Below are 17769 nucleotides of genomic sequence, written 5' to 3'. Positions count from 1 at the left end.
CCCCATTACTGGATTGGTCAAATAATTTACAGCTTACCCAAATAAGTTAGATTTGGCTAGATTTTCAGTAGCCTACAGTTAGCCTAAATAACACAAATCACACAATTGTTTTTATCAGTATAATGGCTAACCGCTCCTAACGCCAGTCAGTATTTAAGAGCAATGCGTAGAGACCATTGTCTTTTCACAACAAAATAATACATTAAATGTTATACAATATTAACATTTCATAACATAAAATAATTATATTAAGTCCATAGCAAAATGTCAAACTACACATGCAGTGTTTTGTTTGTTTTTTGCTTTTTCCATAAAATCTCACTCCAATGTGCTGTAGTCATTGCCTATTCTGCCCAATATATATATATATAGTCTCTTTCACTGCCAAACCCTACTTGTTGGTGTGGGGAGGGTGTAGACAGCCACATTTCCTCCCATTCACCTGACAGTGAGGAATGTCATTGGGAGAGTGCAGAGGAACACACTATCCCTCCCAGTTCCACCTCCTGCAAACGTCACCAGCCAAATTTGTAGGAGTCGCTTTTGCGGCGACAGAGATTGGCTTCCCATCCGCTGACACGGCCAAGCCGGAGGCACCGTGAGGGAATCGTACCCCAGTCTCCATGATGGTGATCTTAACCCATTAAGACCTGGAACGCATCCGTGTCATTTTTTTATTTGAGCTAAAAGCATTATTTTACACTTTGGCTATTCAAAAATAGCAGATCTACAAGCTCATAGCGTGGCACCGAGTGCGGTGCTATGAGCTTGTAGATCTGCTATTTTTGAAAAATTTAGAAAATGTGTGCAAATCTTTGAATATATATATATATATATATATATATATATATATATATATATATATATATATATATATATATATATATATATATATATATATATATATATATATATATATATATATATATATATATATATATATATATATATATATTTATTTAAAGTGAACATTTGTAACTCAGATCTTTGCTTCTGGGGGTCCCTGGAACAAAATATTTTTAGATGGGGTTCCGCGGCCAAATGCATATCATTTTGGGGGTCCTTGACATGAAAAAGTTTGAGAACCACTGATATAGAAACATATGTTTTTTCAAAAAACTTAGGATTTAGAAGACATTTTGTATAATCGGCTTCTGGTCTTAAAGGGTTAAGACTGGTTGCTCAGTACGTCCAAAACACAATTAATTTAGTTTAATAAAATCACTAAATAAACCATGGCCAGATGCCAGTGAACAACACATGCACTGTAAAATCCTGAGTTTTAATTGAACTCTTGAGAGTGTACAAATGTAACCAAATGGACTCTTCTGAGTTAAACTAACATTGAGGATTTTACTGTGTAGGCCTAAGGAAAGTAAACTGTTTGATAACCTATGCTTCTGCCAGCAGTTGCAAGCTTAATTATTTTTGCTTGTTTACAGTCCCATCAATCGGACAATGCTCTGTAAACGGGAATAATATGGTTCTTTTTTTTATCAAGATGTGATAGGTTACAGAAGTAACAAAGTAATGACGTTTCTCTGATAGGATTCAGGAACTATAATACTGAAAGTTTAATATTACCTATTTGCTATTTTGCTAATAATTCCTTGTTGCCCAACACTGGTGATGCGCAACTGTGATGCAACAGTAATCTGTGTGTGTGTGTGTGTGTGGCTTTTGTAGATTCAGCCTTCTTGCTTGCTATATACATCCTGGTGTACACACACACACACACACACACACGCACAATTCCGCTCATACTGGCCTAGGATTCCCACTCATACCATGATGACACCATGGACAGGCGCCACTCTGTCTCTGCGTCTGTCTCTCCTCCTCAGTCCAGTAGAGATCAGTCCAGTAGAGATGGACGTTGCAGTGTCTTTACCGTCCTGGAGTTGATATCATATATTCCTGGAAGCAGTTTGTGCAAATGGACCCCTCTTCACCCCCCAAATCTGATAAATCACGTGATCTCTGTGATTAAACTGCACGATTTTCTGACTTTATGTCTGGCTCTTTTGCCATTAACATTTTGCCATCTCTGTCTGAAATGCTAGTGTTGCATGATTGCATCACTGTGTCTGAATAGCCTCCTGGGTTTATTGAAAGTAACCATTTCCCCATTAGATTCCCAGAATGTTTTTTTTTCTTTCCGTTGTTGAGGGGGGGGGGGTTGTTAGTTCCAACTCGGAGGAATGACAGGTTGTTCATTTTTATGCAATTACGTGCAGATATAAAAGGCAACCAATGGCTGGAAATACCTTCTTTTTATAGGGTTAGTTTACATTTTTTATGTTGATACAGTTGCCACATGCCAGGAGGCACTGGTGTCAACTGCTGTATCTACATTCTCATTATTGATTTCCACTCTCCCAATTAGCTGATTAGCTGTCATGTTAGCCATCCCTCTAATCAGCTTTGACGACTTTTGGGCTAACATGGCTAGCTCAGCACAAGTCAATCAATAAGAACCGTGAACCATTACAACAGCCGTTAAGCAAGTAATAATGTCCAGATCGGTAGCCTTGAAAACTGACACTACAGACAACCAGACACGAAGACAAAAGGCAGGGGCTAAAGTGAGACATGCAGTCAGTCTCTAAATATAATGATCATTAAATAGAGCGTCATTAAACAGAGCGGTAAGCGGCTGGGTGTGAGCAGCATCCAGGTCCAGAGCGCACTGCTGTTTACACTATAAATGCGGTTGAGTTACACCATGTACAGTAAAAGGGGCCTGACTGCCAGTAACTCTAGTCACTTACCAACAAAAGCATCATTTCCTGAAAGCTCCTCCCCCTCCTCCCTCCCTCTTCTCCCCTCCCCTCTCTTCTCCCCTCCCCTCGCCTCCTCTGCTCTCACTCACTCTCCCAAGCACCTTTTTTGAGCGCTGAGGAACTAGTCCACAATCAATATGACTAAATCTTCTATGCAAATACCTGACTCTCCTGGCATAGCAGGAAGTGTGTTTTAGGGTGCCGGTTGTGTGTGTGAAAGAGAGAGGGAGGGCGAGAGTGTGTGAGTTGTCTATTCAGACCTTACCTGTGGTAGAAGCAGATGTGTGTTGGACCAGAGAAGAGCTTTGCTAGGGCTGTTTGGGTGGATACACATCAGCTGTCAGGTGAATAATAACACTTTGACCGACACATGGGAGGAACTGTCGCTTTGAGGGATTCAAGGTGAAATACGTGTGTGTGTGTGCGTGTGTATTTGCCCCCACCACACCACAGTGTTTGGACCCATGTCTCTCATGCAGTTTTGGACTAAGTTATATTCACAGCTTGGACGACCACTTCCCAAGGTACTGGCTCTGTTTTTTAACTCTTTTCCTATATTAAGCTTTGTGAAGATGAAAAAAAAAAGTGTAACTGTTTAATAAGACTTGTTGTTATTTTTATATAACTGTAATTCGTTTGAGATGCCATGCCAGTGACTTGAACAAAACACTCATTCAAATGGGTGGGTTATCTTTATCACAGTATAACTCTACATTAGTTTCCCTAGAATGAAGTCACATATGGTGGCATTTTTTTGTTTTACTTCCTTGAATGAATTTTGAAAATACTTCCTTATATTTTCATCACTATCTTCCTCCATATGCCCTACCGCAGCCTTGCTTTCCACCACACCTGGCTTATGGCCTTGTAAGACCTGAACTAGTTTGCTGGAACTAGTCCCTTTTTTATTATTACGATTCATTCAAACTTTTAATTGTGTAAAATCCTTGAATAAAGCTGCTCATTTCAATTACATTTTTTTTTCAAGGGGTATTTTAAGAATTGGTGTCCGGAACAGCCCTGTTCCTTTCCTCAGCTGGCCTGCTAGCCAGTAAGCCAGCCTATCTAGCTATCAAGCTAATCACTTTGTCATCCAATGTGCCTTCCAGCCTCACATTCCCAGGAAATATGACAGATAGTTGTCTGCCTCACTGCCTGGTGTTTTCCAGTAAGTGCTAGAACCTGATAGCTAGCCCTTCATAATAGCCCTTTTGTGTCTCTTGCATTCAGCCATTATGCCGTGATGTTGATATTCTCTGGTATGAGCAGAAAATTGTCTGTTACTTTGTTTTTTTGAATTGATTCCATTCATAAGACCAGACAAAGCAGCATGGGAACAGAATCTATATTAATCCGATGACATCAAAGGTACACGGCTTGCTAAGTCAATTTCAAGTGAATTTGATAGGCCTATCTGTTACAGATAGATAAGCCGGTTTCTCCATTTCAACCATGATATGGTCATTTATTCCTTCGCCACACGCATTTTCCTGGAATCAGCATCGTCAGTGGTCTAAACGTGTCACACTGTGTTCTTCTCTATGCATCGTCCAAATTACGCAGCACACCATGACAACATTGATGTGATTTTCCACACCGCAAAAGAGCCATTCATTTGAAGTGCTCCCCATGAGTCCATTGTTTAGAGCCGGGGGGCTCTTGTTGTACATATTTGGTTGCCACATACATGTCATATACCACGGTATACACTATGTCAGAGACTCTTTTCAGTTCCAGAGAGCCAGGCATGGGGTTTACTGGAAGTGGATGAGCAACGGCGGAGTGAATGAATGAATTATGAGAGGGAATGCGTTGATGAGCAATGGGTAGAATGAGGGAATACGCGAGCACAGGAGGGGTGCAGTTATTAAAACAATAGCTCATAAGGTTTCATTTAATAAGATTGATCTCTTGATCTACAGACGGTAGCTAAAGCTGCAAACTGACTGGAGAAGTGCTCAGAGAAAAATGTTTTCCAGGTTATCGCAAAGAGACTGGTTGTTGCACACAGCACTGCACTTATCTAATGCAGGTACTGTACACACATTTATCAGGTGTCAATTTGATTTCCACAAAGCAAGCTTGTTCGGAGCTACTCGATGAATATTGAAATGAAGTCGTAATATATTTCTCCTTATTCATGGGAACACCATATTCCTATGAAAATAATATTGTTGGCTAAGTGCTGCTCTTTTGAAGACGTTTGTTTGGAGAAGTTCACCCTCTCCAGCTTGGCAACCATATTCAATACATTTTCAATATGATAATTTAAGACAGGGTTTTTTAAGTTCAGAGATCACATTTGGCTCTCTTCTAAGAGGCAGCCACTTACTGGCACTGAGCTCACCATTCTGAGTCTCGCAGCTCAGGCACAGCATGCTGACCACAGGTGTTTGCGTGTGTGTGTGTGTGTGTTTGTATGTGTGCTTGTATGTGTGTGTGCGTCACAGACGAGACAAAGAAAGGAAGGTTATTTGAGGTGATGAGCTGCCCTTGGAGCTAGCCTTCAGAGAACGAGTGTTGTGGACAGTGTAGAAAGTTTGCCAGACAGACTTTTAACGGCATATTAAAATAAAATGCCAATTGTCCAATCTACTATCCACTTGTACTCTAAATATATAAATGAGTCCAAACATTGTCTGTATTATCTTCATTAGTTGCTCCTTTGTCAATGAGTGGGGAACCGGGGAATTAAGTTGCTTTTTCTCTAAAGAGAGATGTCAGTGATCGGTGGACAAAAGGAAGTTGGTGTCTTCTCTTGGTGGTTGTGAAAGTTATTGTTTATTTATTTTGTTATGAAAATATTTTGTTGAAGTTTAGCTTTTAATAAGGCTGTAATGAGGCTGTAGACCGTTATTACATTTAGTTGATAAGAAAATGCCTTTTATACCTTATCATCACTTTGTAATTTAGCCATGGCCTCTTAAGTAACTCAAGCTAAGCCTAACATGGAATACAATTTTAACATTTGCAAAATATCAGATCTTATAATTATTAATATATGTTTCAATGGCATGTATTTGCATGTGTTACCCAACTGAGGCGGAAGAAGCTATTCTATAGAATTCTTATATCATATTTGCCTAATCAAAGCGACATGTTGCAAGTATTGTGTAGAAGATGGTGTTGTAATTTCTTTGTAACTGAAACGTCAGCTTGCGTCAACAGCCACATCACATCCCTTCCCCTCAGCACAGAGCATGGAGTCATACACACACGCCTGACCCCAGTTTGTTCATGCGTATACACAGTACATACGCCCCTAACACACAAAGAAGTGCCACTCACATCACTGGTTTACGGTAATCCAATTCACAAGACCGCCTTCCTTGTTTTTGGGTTGCTGCGTCTCAATTCCTTCCTTTGGTGTCCCACACTGTTTGGGCACACCCTGCCAGCGTATCACACACTCAGATTGATGGGCCCTCCCACAAGCTGATTGGACCCTGCTATCATCATGTGATCTTTATTTTCCTTTTTCCTTCTCTGGCTTGTCAGGAGTTTGCTGGAGCTTGTTTTCAGATAGCTGAAAAAATAGTGTGTGCGACGGAAGAAGGCAAGGATTAGACTATTGAGACGTGTCCCAGTGAACCAGTCAATGCTCATTCCTATGGCACCAAGCCATCAGTGACTTCCTCTTGGCAGTACCTCAGACACAGCAGGGATCAACTCTCTCTCTCTCATTTATAACGTGCTGTATTTGTCTCTCTGCCCTGTTTCTCTCTCTCTTTTGTTACATCTCCTCCTTGTGTCTTAAGTGTGCTTGGGCACATTGGACAGAGGGGGGGAAGGATATGAGTCTCCAGTCGGAATTGAACCGGGGACATTGCTATTATGCGGACGACGCACAATCCTGTCCACTACCGGTTCCCCCCCCCCCCTCCCCCCGAGTCTTCTTAAGTCTGGTTGCCTATGTTGAAGTCAATGATCTAGCAAGTTAACTGAGCCGTTTATATGCAGACAACTAGCCGAGCAGCTCTCCAGAAACGAAGACTTGTTATTCAGTTCTTGTGAGCAGAGACACATGACATGGCATCCTTTTATTTTCCAGAACATGAGGTGAAAACACTGGAAAGTTCCAGAGGCCCCTCTGGAACAGCTTGCTAGTTGTCCCCCCCTGCTCCTGGCCTGGTCTGCCCTGTTTGGGCAGGACATGAAGGACCTTTGAGGAGGTCCCTGGCCCTGGGCAACCCTGTATAAGCACACCGTAGGCCCATACCAGATCAGGAGAGATGCTTTGCAGCTTAACCCATTAAGACCGGGAACGCATCTGTGTCATTTTAGATTTCTTTAGCTATTCAAAAATAGCAGATATACAAGCTCATAGCGCGGCACCGAGTGCCGCGCTATGAGCTTGTAGATCTGCTATTTTTGAAAAATCTTGAAAAATTGTGCAAATCTTTGAATATACATATTTTTAAAAGCGATCATTTGTAACTCAGATCTTTGCTTCTGGGTATCCCTGAAACTAAATATGTCGAGATATTTTTCGGCCTCGGGTCTTAACACATTGACTGCCAGAATTATTGCATATTTTTTTAGCCAGTGCCAGAGTTTTTCATTGGAAAAAAAAAAGTACTCAGGAGCCGAAATACAGTTTTAAGTTAACAAGGAGGTGGATAGGAGTCTAGATCTTCAACTAATCATATCTCCTTGGTCTTTGGGTGAAATTGGAAAAAAAAAACATTAAAACATTTTTATTTATTTTTTCACTTCACGTAGATCTACGCGATTGGCACGTGGCGGCTTTAAAGCGGTTCGCGTAGATCTACGTGATTGGCAGTCAATGTGTTAATGGGTTAAGGTCTCACAGCATTAGCTTTGGCCAGACTGCGTGGTGTCGGCTGAAGACTTGCAGCTTAGGTGTTGCATGGAGTCTTTTCTACTACTGAGAAGGTCTCTTTGAAATTGTAGTTGTAGTAGTAATCATAATAATTGTGTAGATTGGGGGGCTGTGTAGCTTGACTGTTCTGCAGGCCAAGATAAAGGCAGAGACTGAGAGAACTTTCATGATTTGAAAAGGAATTCAGACTGTGGTTTTGTGGAAAATTGCCTCTTTGACCCGTCCACCTCCACCATTGTGCAAGAGGAGTAGTCGCTTTTGCGTCTACAGTGTGTTATGCAGACTTACTGTTGCTATCAAACATAATAGGTGTGCTATAACATTAGGGTAATAATTGAGGACAGCGCGGCCACCGCTATCAGCCTTGTAGTTGTCGTCCAACAACAGGGCTCAGAGCTGTACAAAGCTATACCGAGCACAGATGGACATGTCAGGGATGTGGACAATGTAGGCAGCATGGGAGAACATAATCCAGACAGAAAGACAGACAACACTGTTGGCCTTCCAGACCCTGACCCCCCCACCCACACACACACACACACACACACACACACACACACACACACACACACACACACACACACACACACACACACACACACACACACACACGCTGGTCTCAGTCACGCTCTGGTGACAGTAGGGCTGGGTCACCATCTGACCCCGCCTTTGGAAGGGCCGTTGTAGGGCTTCCTCTGTCAGCTGACTGCAGCTGTGTGTTTTGGTACCTCCACCAGTGTGTGCGTGTGTGCGCACACACGGCAGAACTTGACCGTACAGTTGCAGTCCCAGGAGCAGTCTGTACAGAACAAGCCTATGCTATTGCTGGTCTATATTTATCAGAAATGAATAGATTCCCTGGATGTTTTATTGCCTTTAACACCCCCCCCCCCCTTCCCCCCCCCTTTCAGCCTAATGAGGGAAAAAAAGCTGTGGCTGGAGTTCCGCAACCAAAAGGGTTGATGTCGTTACTGACCCAAAAACTGAGTGATAAAGAGGACACACAGGATTCGGTGTTAAAACACTCGTGAATTTTTGTTCTCAAGTGCTACTCTATATGCAGAATGTTGGCCATTAATCAAGGTTTAGCCTCCCTTTTCTAGCTCCACATATTACTGGTGTACGGACGTTATACCCCTATTTGCTAATATGCTAACGTCTGGGGGCACCAGGTCCCTTGACAAAGATGGGGCTTTTTAGCCACAAGGAGACTAACCTCAGTGAGGAATGAGTGTTCCGTTAAACAGAGCCTCTTCCTGCTGCAGATTTCTGTGGGAAAGCAAAGTTGGGTAAACACACAATGAGAGACTGAGTGGGAGGAGAGACGAGAGAGAAAGAGAGAGAGAAATGGGGGAGGGAAAGAAGGGATGAGGGATGTCAAAGGATGGAGAACGTATGAGAATAGAGATGCTAAATGTATTGGGTGGGGGGGGGGTCGTTTGTGTGTGTGTGGGTTGAGGTGGGGAAAGTGACTGTTTCCTGGCCTTGGAGAAGCAGCCAAGCCAGTCTGTCTGTAGGAGGGGGAATCCCTGCTGCCATGCCGCCTCACTGCCTGGCCCTGGCCTTGTGTGTGCACAGTCAGCCTCTCCGATGGAGGAAATGAAGAGAGGAGAGGTTATTGAGTTTAACCCATTCAGACTGGGAAGACATTTTAGCTATAACCATTATTTAAAAATAGCAGATCTACGAGCTTGTAGATCTGCTAAAAAAAAATATATCGTGAAAATTTGTGCAAATCTTTGAATGTATATATTTGTAAAGCAAACATTTGTAACTCAAATCTTTGCTTCTGGGGGTCCCTGGAACAAAATATTTGACAAAAGTTCGCTTTAAAAAAATATATACCTATTTAAAGATTTTCCCACATTTTCACGTTTTTTTTACGAGCTTGTACTGTATAGCTAATTGGCTATTTTTTAACAGCCAAAGAAATAAAAAATGACACAGATACGTTCCCGGTCCTAATGGGTTAACAGGATGTAGCCCAGGACTATGTTGCGCATTCCCCAGAACTGCTGTTTGGATAGAATGCAAACTTGTGTGCAGCAGCCACGATTTCTCCTCTTTTATGTTCAGATGCCAAAGAATAAGAACGCTAAATTTGTTCATGCACTTGAATACAAATTTTCAAGCCGAGGAAATGCTCATTGATCCTTTTTAGAGCAAAACCAGCCCTGTGTGGCTGTATGCCCCCTATTTAAAATGTATTTTTTTTTATTCATCTTTGATAAACATAAATAACAATTCATATCAGTAGTCTATCCCCACTCCTCTGCTATCAGCATACCTCCTCCCTATGGCAGTGGCCAAGCTTATCACTGGGACCTGTGTCATAACTGTTATCTTTAGACTTATTTTCCTTGTCAGGACAGACCGTTCTCTCTCCTCCCCAAGCGTCTAGTTGGCTAGAAAGCAGATAAATGCTAGTTTCATGATTTCATAGTTTTTTATTTATTGTTCTAGTTATTTAAAGGGGTATCTCTCCGTGGCCGCAGTTTCACTCTGGGAGAAGTTGGCCACGGTTTGGGCCAAATTCTCCCAGTCAGCTTAGGCATTTCCTGAATTTTCTGACACTGTGTTTCCAAAGACTAATGGCCTTGTAAATACATCAACAATAACAGATGATAGAGCCGAGCTGTTTGCCGGTGGTTTGTGTTTAGAGATGTGTCTCTCTTCTCAGCAGCACTGTATGTATTTCTCAGAACAGACAACCCTGAACGACCTCAGAGCCATCAAGTACCCCTACAGGCCAACATGGAGATGGATGGACTTCTCACCGCATTGTTCACATTTTCTCGCCGTTAGACAAGTGCCTTTGTGCCAGTTTAACACACCTTTGGATGTGTGGGGCAGTGTGTGCATGCATGGGGTGTCTATGTGTGAATGCTTGCATGCACGTGTGTGTGTTAACCTTCTTTCTTTGGGTAAAGCACAGTAGGCTTGGTTGAGTGCAAAGGGGAAACGTTGAGTTGTCACAGGAGTTTCAGATGATACCAGGTCATAGCAGGGTCATTAAAAGGGGCCCTACGTTTGGTGCATGCAATGAAAGGAAGGATAAACTGCCCATGTCAGCAGTAAAAACAGGAGAAACTGAAAAGTGGAAGACGAACATGTGAAAGGCTGCCTTGTTTAAAAACAGGAGGGTGCTCAAATGACAGGAAAACACATTAGCTTATACTCACTCAGTCACAATTCCATCTATTCTAGATTTGTAAAAAAAACAATTGTAGGCTCCCTCTTGGATTTTGTTCCCTGAAAGCAATTTGAAAATACACACGCGCAACATTGTGCTTTTGTCTTATTGTGTGTTAGGGGAGAGGGAGGAGGCAGGATTAGGAGGCAATGCAGTTCTTTGCTGTGGAAGGACCCTGATTACCATCAAAGCAGTCTGAATTCAGGCCTTATCTCTGCCTAGCAGAACCCGTCTTAGCAAGAGCAGCAGAACTAGCTTAGGGTACAAACGCCACTGCCTCAGTTACGCTCTGTTCCCCGTGCCTTTTATTCCACATGTTTAATGAGAAAACCATGAAAACGGGTCCACAGTCTGTGATGCTCCCCCAGACTCTGTTTGAATTTCCATGCCGTTGCTGATAAGCCGTTATGTTTTCTCCAAGAACCATAGTTGTCATTAGCGCAGCAGTACCAAAGCGAAATACTTGGTAATTTGTGTGTGTTTTGTTGCAGACCGTGCTGCATTTTGGCTGAGAGGCATGCTTTTAACTTGGTCCGTCCATTCTGAGGTGTCACGGTAAAGTCATTATGACTTTAATCCACCACTCGTAGTTCTGCTGTTTAGTAAGATAGATTTGGTGCTCTGCTCCCACAGCACAGAACAGTTGATTCTGTTTCTGTGTGCGTGTCTGTGTGAATGCGGGCCTGTGTGCTCTGTGCTTGTGTGGAATGGAGCCTCTGGTTACACAACGTCCCTTTCCCTGGCCCTCTTGTTTCTCATCGCCCCTCAGCCAGAACAGATTCTTAACAGGGAGGAGAGAGAGAGAGAGAGAGGTCAGAGAGAGAAAGGACGAGGAGAACGAAGGAAGGAGGGCATGGAGGAGAAGCAGACAGACCCAAGACAGGAAAGTGGACTTACAAAAGAGTGAGGGGTGGATATGAGAGAGGGTGGAGAGGTTAGCAGGGACTGTGTTCCATGTCTTTTTCCCACTTTGTCACCACATTACAAAAGGCAGTCACACATCTTTCTGCAGGGCATGCAACTGGGAGAGCCTGCTTTCAGAGCTCATGTCTGGTCCTGCCCTGGCAGAACAAACACACGTTCAGAAAGATACACATACCCTGAATTTCCCTCAGAGAATCAATAAAGGTTTATCTTTCTATTCATACTAAGGTACATACACACACATAGATGGGTGACAAATTAAATCCAAACCTAAATAAGTTAGTAGAGAAACATAACAGATTCATCTTGCTTCCGTACAGGTGGTCTGCATAGTAACATTTAAGTAATTGACATCCTATTCTGTGGCAAGTATAAAAATGCTGAGCAGGCCCAGTTGACCTCGATTTTGAATCAATATGGCAAGATATCTAATTGACTATGAAAGGTGGTTCAATATTGGGACACGGGTGGCAGGAGCTTCAGTTACAGCAACTGCTCAACTGGATATTGTTTCAATAGGAGCAGTAACTAAAGTCTAAGTGACATCTGCATTTTGATCTATTGGAAAGCCATTAGTAAATAGGGTTGGAAATGCAATGACCGTGAAGCATTAGTGCGATATGGTAAAACAGAAGAGCAACTCTTCCTCAGGTGACCGAGAATGTGAATGCAGGATGTGATCTGACTGTCTGTCAGCAATAACAGTCTTGTCAACAACTACTGTACATAGAGAGGGATGTTTATAGTAGAGTTTCAGTGCATAAACCTCATTACAAAGACTAATGCACATTTGAGAGTTCAATGGTGTAAGAACCATAGGCACTGGTCTACAGAGATGTGATATGGTCAGATGAGTCATCCTTCACCATATTCTTGACAGGTGAGCAAGTGAATGTGTGGCGTACACAAAGAGATTGCTACAGGCCTGAATGCTTGACCCCTACAGTGATCCCTTAAGGTTCGTACACACCGGGAGAGTTTATTTTATTGCGATTCATTCGCGTAAATGTAAACTGCTGTTTGCACACTCTGCACGCTTATAACCGATGATGCAACGTAAATATTTTTTTAAACGAGCTCGAATTTTCATGGAGAATAAAACCATCAACCTGTATGAATGAGGCATTCACCAAAATAAATGGTTGATGTCAAATGATTGTGACGCATTTTTGCCTTGTTCATTCGCGCCGCTCCTGGTGTGTAATCAAGGGAAGGGACATTGCAAATCAATATAAAGTTGTGTTGAGTGATCACCTTTGTTCCATGATGAAACAAATTTCTGTCCTTTACGGGAGTGGTCTCTTCCAGGACGACAGTTTGTGTTTGAATAGGAAAATTATGTGAGTCATATGCTATGTGACAGTCACCAGATCTCAACCCAGTCGTACACCTACAGGAGATTTTGAACCGACAAGTTAGACAGCACTCTCTAGTCTCCACCACCGTCATCAAAACAAACCAAATGAGGGAATCTTTTTTTGGAACGGTGTTCCATCCTTCCTGTAGAGTTCCAGAGAGACTTTTACAATCTGTGCCAAGGTGCATTGAAGCTGTTCTGGTTGTTTGTGGTGGCTTCTTAACATTTTTTTCCTTTAATTTGTGTGTGTGTGTACATCTATACTATATGTGTGGTGTATGGGAGATATGGGGAATATATATATATATATACAGTATATACTAGATTTGAAGTCTACGTAAAATCCAGTAATGCTGAGCAGAGCACTACATCACGTGAAGCTTGGCCAATCAAATCAGGATAACACGTTTGTGACATTTGTTGCACCAAGTAACATCACAGCCCGAGCCGGATGTCAAGCTTGTGACCGAATTGTGACCTAGCTCGGCCAATCAAAACGTTGGGATGTCACTTTTGTGACGCCCACAAAGGTGACATCCATTTGTGACACCCACATCGCAATCTATATACACATCGCACGTGTATATATATATATATATAAGGTGTATGTATACTGTGTGCCGTTGGTCGGATCGTATTGCCACTCGGCACTGCACCCGAGTCCTATGGGGCACACGCGCCAAGTTTGAGGTTGTTCGATCAGACTGCTCCCGAGTTATTCCTGGGACACACAGACAGAGATTCTGTGAATGAATAGATTGAAAAAATATATATATGCATATAGATTATAGATACATTATATATGATATATCATGTGCATATAGTATATATGCACAGGAGCATAATCAGAGTTTACAGCAAACACTGATTAGCTAAGTGCTTTGCCCTTGAAAAAGCACTGCTACAGCTTCAGTCCACCCCACACACACACTTGGGTGAGTGGGTTTCTTTGTTTTCTCTAGTCAGTGAGCAAAGAGCTGCGCATGTGTGTCCCCAAGCACAAATAGTCCTAGCTGTCGGTCTATCTGCCTGCTCCTTCATTTCCCAATTTCACAATGTAGACATGCGTATGGTCTCACTTCAGACTACTACTACTACTACTACTACATGTAGTTCTTCTGTGAAGCATTTCAGTGGAACTTTCCAGCAGGTCACTGACAGACGCCAGCGTAATTTTGCTTCAAAACATGAATCACTTAATAACATCTGGTTTGTTGAATCCGCAGCATCATAATTCAGATCTCATCTGACTTCAACTGTATTCATCCTTTGGTCAGACAGCATCTCTTGTACCTTTCAGTTTCAGATCAGAGCACCAGTCTGTGTTCTTTCATTTGAGTATTTCATTGATATGTTTAGTTTTTTTGTTATTCTTTCCTTTAAGCAAATTTATGTGCGACATTTTAAATAGGCTCATATGGTCACAACCTGGTGATGCCACTGTCTTGTGGTTAGAGTATTCTGTTCAATCCCTGGCCGAGTCATTCCAAAGACTGTAATAATGGTACCCAATGCCTCTCTGCTTGAAGGCTTGGGTTGGGGATAGGTCCCTGTGACATACCATGTCCAGGAGGTGAACTTGTACATCAAGCTACCTCATGCTACGAAAACAGGAGATAGGCTGCTGGGCCACATGGCGCTAGAACCGTTGGTTCCCAAGGCTATTTACTTTACTACCATTAGGTCACAACATGGTGTCGCCTACTGAAAACATTTGTTTTGTAATAAAAAGTTGACTAAAATGCTTGTGGTGTATTTGCCTTTCTTTAGCCAGTACGCCCCTGGTATTCATTAATGCTGATTCACGGTCCCCCACCCGGTTCAGCTGCAATCGGGGGGTGTGGGAACCAACACACATGGCCTAAGGAGCACACAAACAAACTGAAGTATATATGCACATCCCGCACAGAAAGATACCCACTCCCAAAAACAACTTTGTCTTTCGTCACCATGTTCTCCCTCTCTCCCAGCACCCCCCGCCTACTCGTCACCTCCTCTCTCTCTCCCTACATCCATGTTTATAAGTCTCAGGGGAACATGGCTGCCTGTGGGAGGCTAGTTAAAGAACATGGCATGCAAATGGGATGGAGAGGATATGAATGGAGGGGCGACTGGAAGGCGGCCATGCCTGAAATTACACATGTGCGTGCATGTGTGTGCACACACACACACACACACACACACAGTACTGCACATTCTCTCTTCATGCCCTCTTCACCCTGTCTTTTTTATGTGTTCTCACACTCTGTGTGATTAGTAGATGTTGTTTTTTTTCTCGGCTGCTTTCGCCTTTACCCAGTGAGGGTGCAGTGTTGTCTCAGGACCTAGAGGTCTGTGTGTCATCTTGAGTTTGTGACATTCAGCAGCAGCCTACCACCCACCCTTTTTATTCATCCGTTTCCTTCATCCTCTTACTGTTCATGATAGCATAATGCAGGCTAGCTCTATACCTCCCGCTGACGGAATATGTTCTGCTCCTATTCCATATTTTTCTTTGCAAGTGGTTAAGGGTACTATTTGGAAAGAACTTCACCCACGTCGCTTTTGCACGTGGAAAATCGAGCGTCAGAACTGTGCAAGCTAAACGGTGACTCACTGTGTTAGTGTGTTCGTTGCAGAATCCACAGTCACTCCACCGAAACAGAGAAAATTGACACATCCTTTCCCCCAACCCTCTCTCTCTCTCTTTGTGCCTCTCGCCAACAGGACCTGTCCTGCATCGATGACCTCTCCAACAACTCTCTGTTCTCGTCTCCGGCCGACTCCCTGTCGGAGTACGCGGATGCCCAGGCCTTCATCAGCACAGACAGCCTGGCCACGGTGCCCACCCTCTGGGACGTAAACACTAGTACCACCAGCACACCAGCACAGAGCCAGCTAGAGGTTAGAAGAGCACACACACACACACACACACACACACACACACACACACACACACACACACACACACACACACACACACACACACACACACACACACACACACCCCAATATTGTATTTATTATCTTGTCTTTGTTGTTTTGTGGTTGTTGTACTATGCCGCAAAACCAATTGTAAATTGGGACAAATGAAGGGAACTCTAACACACCCGTGCACATAGACGCACACAAGCAACTTAATTCATCAAGGGGGCTCTGATAGCCGAGTGGTTAAGGCGCGTACCACATATGCTACGATGCCTGACGGCAAGTCCTCAGTTAGATTCCCGGGCCGGGAATATCTTTTGACTATCTATAAAGCCCCCCCCCCCCCCCCCCCCCCAAAAAAAAAGAGTCATCAACCTAAATACAGATTCTCATCCAAAAGTACATCATTAGGTGCTCTGTTATAGACTTATTTCTATGCGCATTTGGAAACAGCCCACCAGACCTCAGTGAGCTTCTGGCCACAATAGAAATAATTCCTGGACTTAATTGCGTTTTATCCTCGATTGTTTTCAACCAATGTGTTTGTTGTATGATTCATGGATTATATAAGTGCAATCCAAATGCACTAAACTGAACTAAAGCCAAGGTTGAAATGTATGGTTCGGCTCTGCAAACATTTGCTCGGTTGTGGCACTCGGCCAGATGTTCTGTGACGAGATGTGACCTGGTGTGACTCTCTGCGTGTATTCTTGTGTATCTACTATCTCTGAAAGCCAGTGAATTCATGCAAGAGTGTGTGTGTGTATGTATGAACTGAAGTTTATTCAAAACGGGTGTGAGGTCATACATTTATATCAGCTTTGGTTTAGGTAAAAAGAAATATTTCTCCCTTTTTTCAAAGGCATGCATAGATGGTGACTGGCTGCAAAGCTAGTTGCTTAAGAAATGCATCCTCATTCGCAGCTGTCATTCTCTTTGTAAAGCCCTGCCTTCTGTGCCATCAATTGCTGTGTTATTATGGTTTGCCCAAGCCTGCATTCTCCCCATATGACTCAAAGAGGGCACATTTTCTTCCGCTTCCTTTTGAAAGCCTTTTAATATTTTCCTCTTCATTCTGTGATCATTTCATCCGTTATGTTGCCAAGACACATGCTAGCTTTATCTGCCCTTTGTTGTTTCTGGCTTTTCACCACCAGATGACAAATTGCATTTTGTTTGAGTGCTGCTCAATCAGATATCCACAGGGCACACTTGTGTGCATACATTATGCACATACAGGAGTACATGTCTGTCTCTCTCTCTCACACACACACACACACCAAACACAATCATAATTCATGCTGTCACCCCACCCACCCACCCACGCATTTGTTTTCTGTTTTTTTCAGTTTGCATTTCTTTGTATGTTTTTGTTTGCAGCTAAATGGCGGCAGCAGGTTTCAGGGTTTGGCGAGTTTGGAGGATATATCTGCCATTATCAGCACCCCACCTCTAGCAGGATTCCAGGTAGCCACACTAACCTCCTCAGTGCGAGGCAGGAAGGGAACCGAGCTCCCAAATGTAACATGAGCCTAATCATTTGCAATCCTCCACTAAATATACTTGGCTGTACACAGGGGAAATAGCTTGTGTTTAACATGTACATCTCTGGTTTATCATAAGTGGCAACTGGCCATTGTTTCTAGAGGCTTAGATGTGTTCCAAGTCCAGTCATACATTGACCATGAAATGGTTAATAAGATGCCTTGTCACTGATATGCGTATTCCTGTTGGACACCCTGGAGGAGTGAAATCCTGTCTC

At 43.0% G+C, this 17769-nt stretch overlaps 1 protein-coding gene across 4 annotated transcripts in view; it reads left to right on the top strand.

Moving 5' to 3' along the window:
- sbno2b (strawberry notch homolog 2b) overlaps positions 1-17769 on the top strand; it is an 80466-nt gene that overhangs the window by 36094 nt on the left and 26603 nt on the right. For 2 of the 4 annotated variants that reach the window (XM_080431670.1, XM_080431671.1), the window contains 2 exons: positions 15807-15983; positions 17388-17474. In XM_080431670.1, coding sequence (XP_080287796.1) covers positions 15807-15983; positions 17388-17474 — 264 coding nt within the window. Of the gene's footprint in view, positions 1-2907; positions 3308-15806; positions 15984-17387; positions 17475-17769 lie in introns of those variants that run through there. The other 2 variants (XM_080431673.1, XM_080431672.1) reach the window with 2 other exon arrangements.

This window comes from Gymnoscopelus braueri (genome assembly GCF_963280865.1).
Source record: "Gymnoscopelus braueri genome assembly, chromosome: 6".
NCBI lineage: Eukaryota > Metazoa > Chordata > Actinopteri > Myctophiformes > Myctophidae > Gymnoscopelus > Gymnoscopelus braueri.
This window is presented reverse-complemented; position numbering and strand designations above follow the sequence as displayed.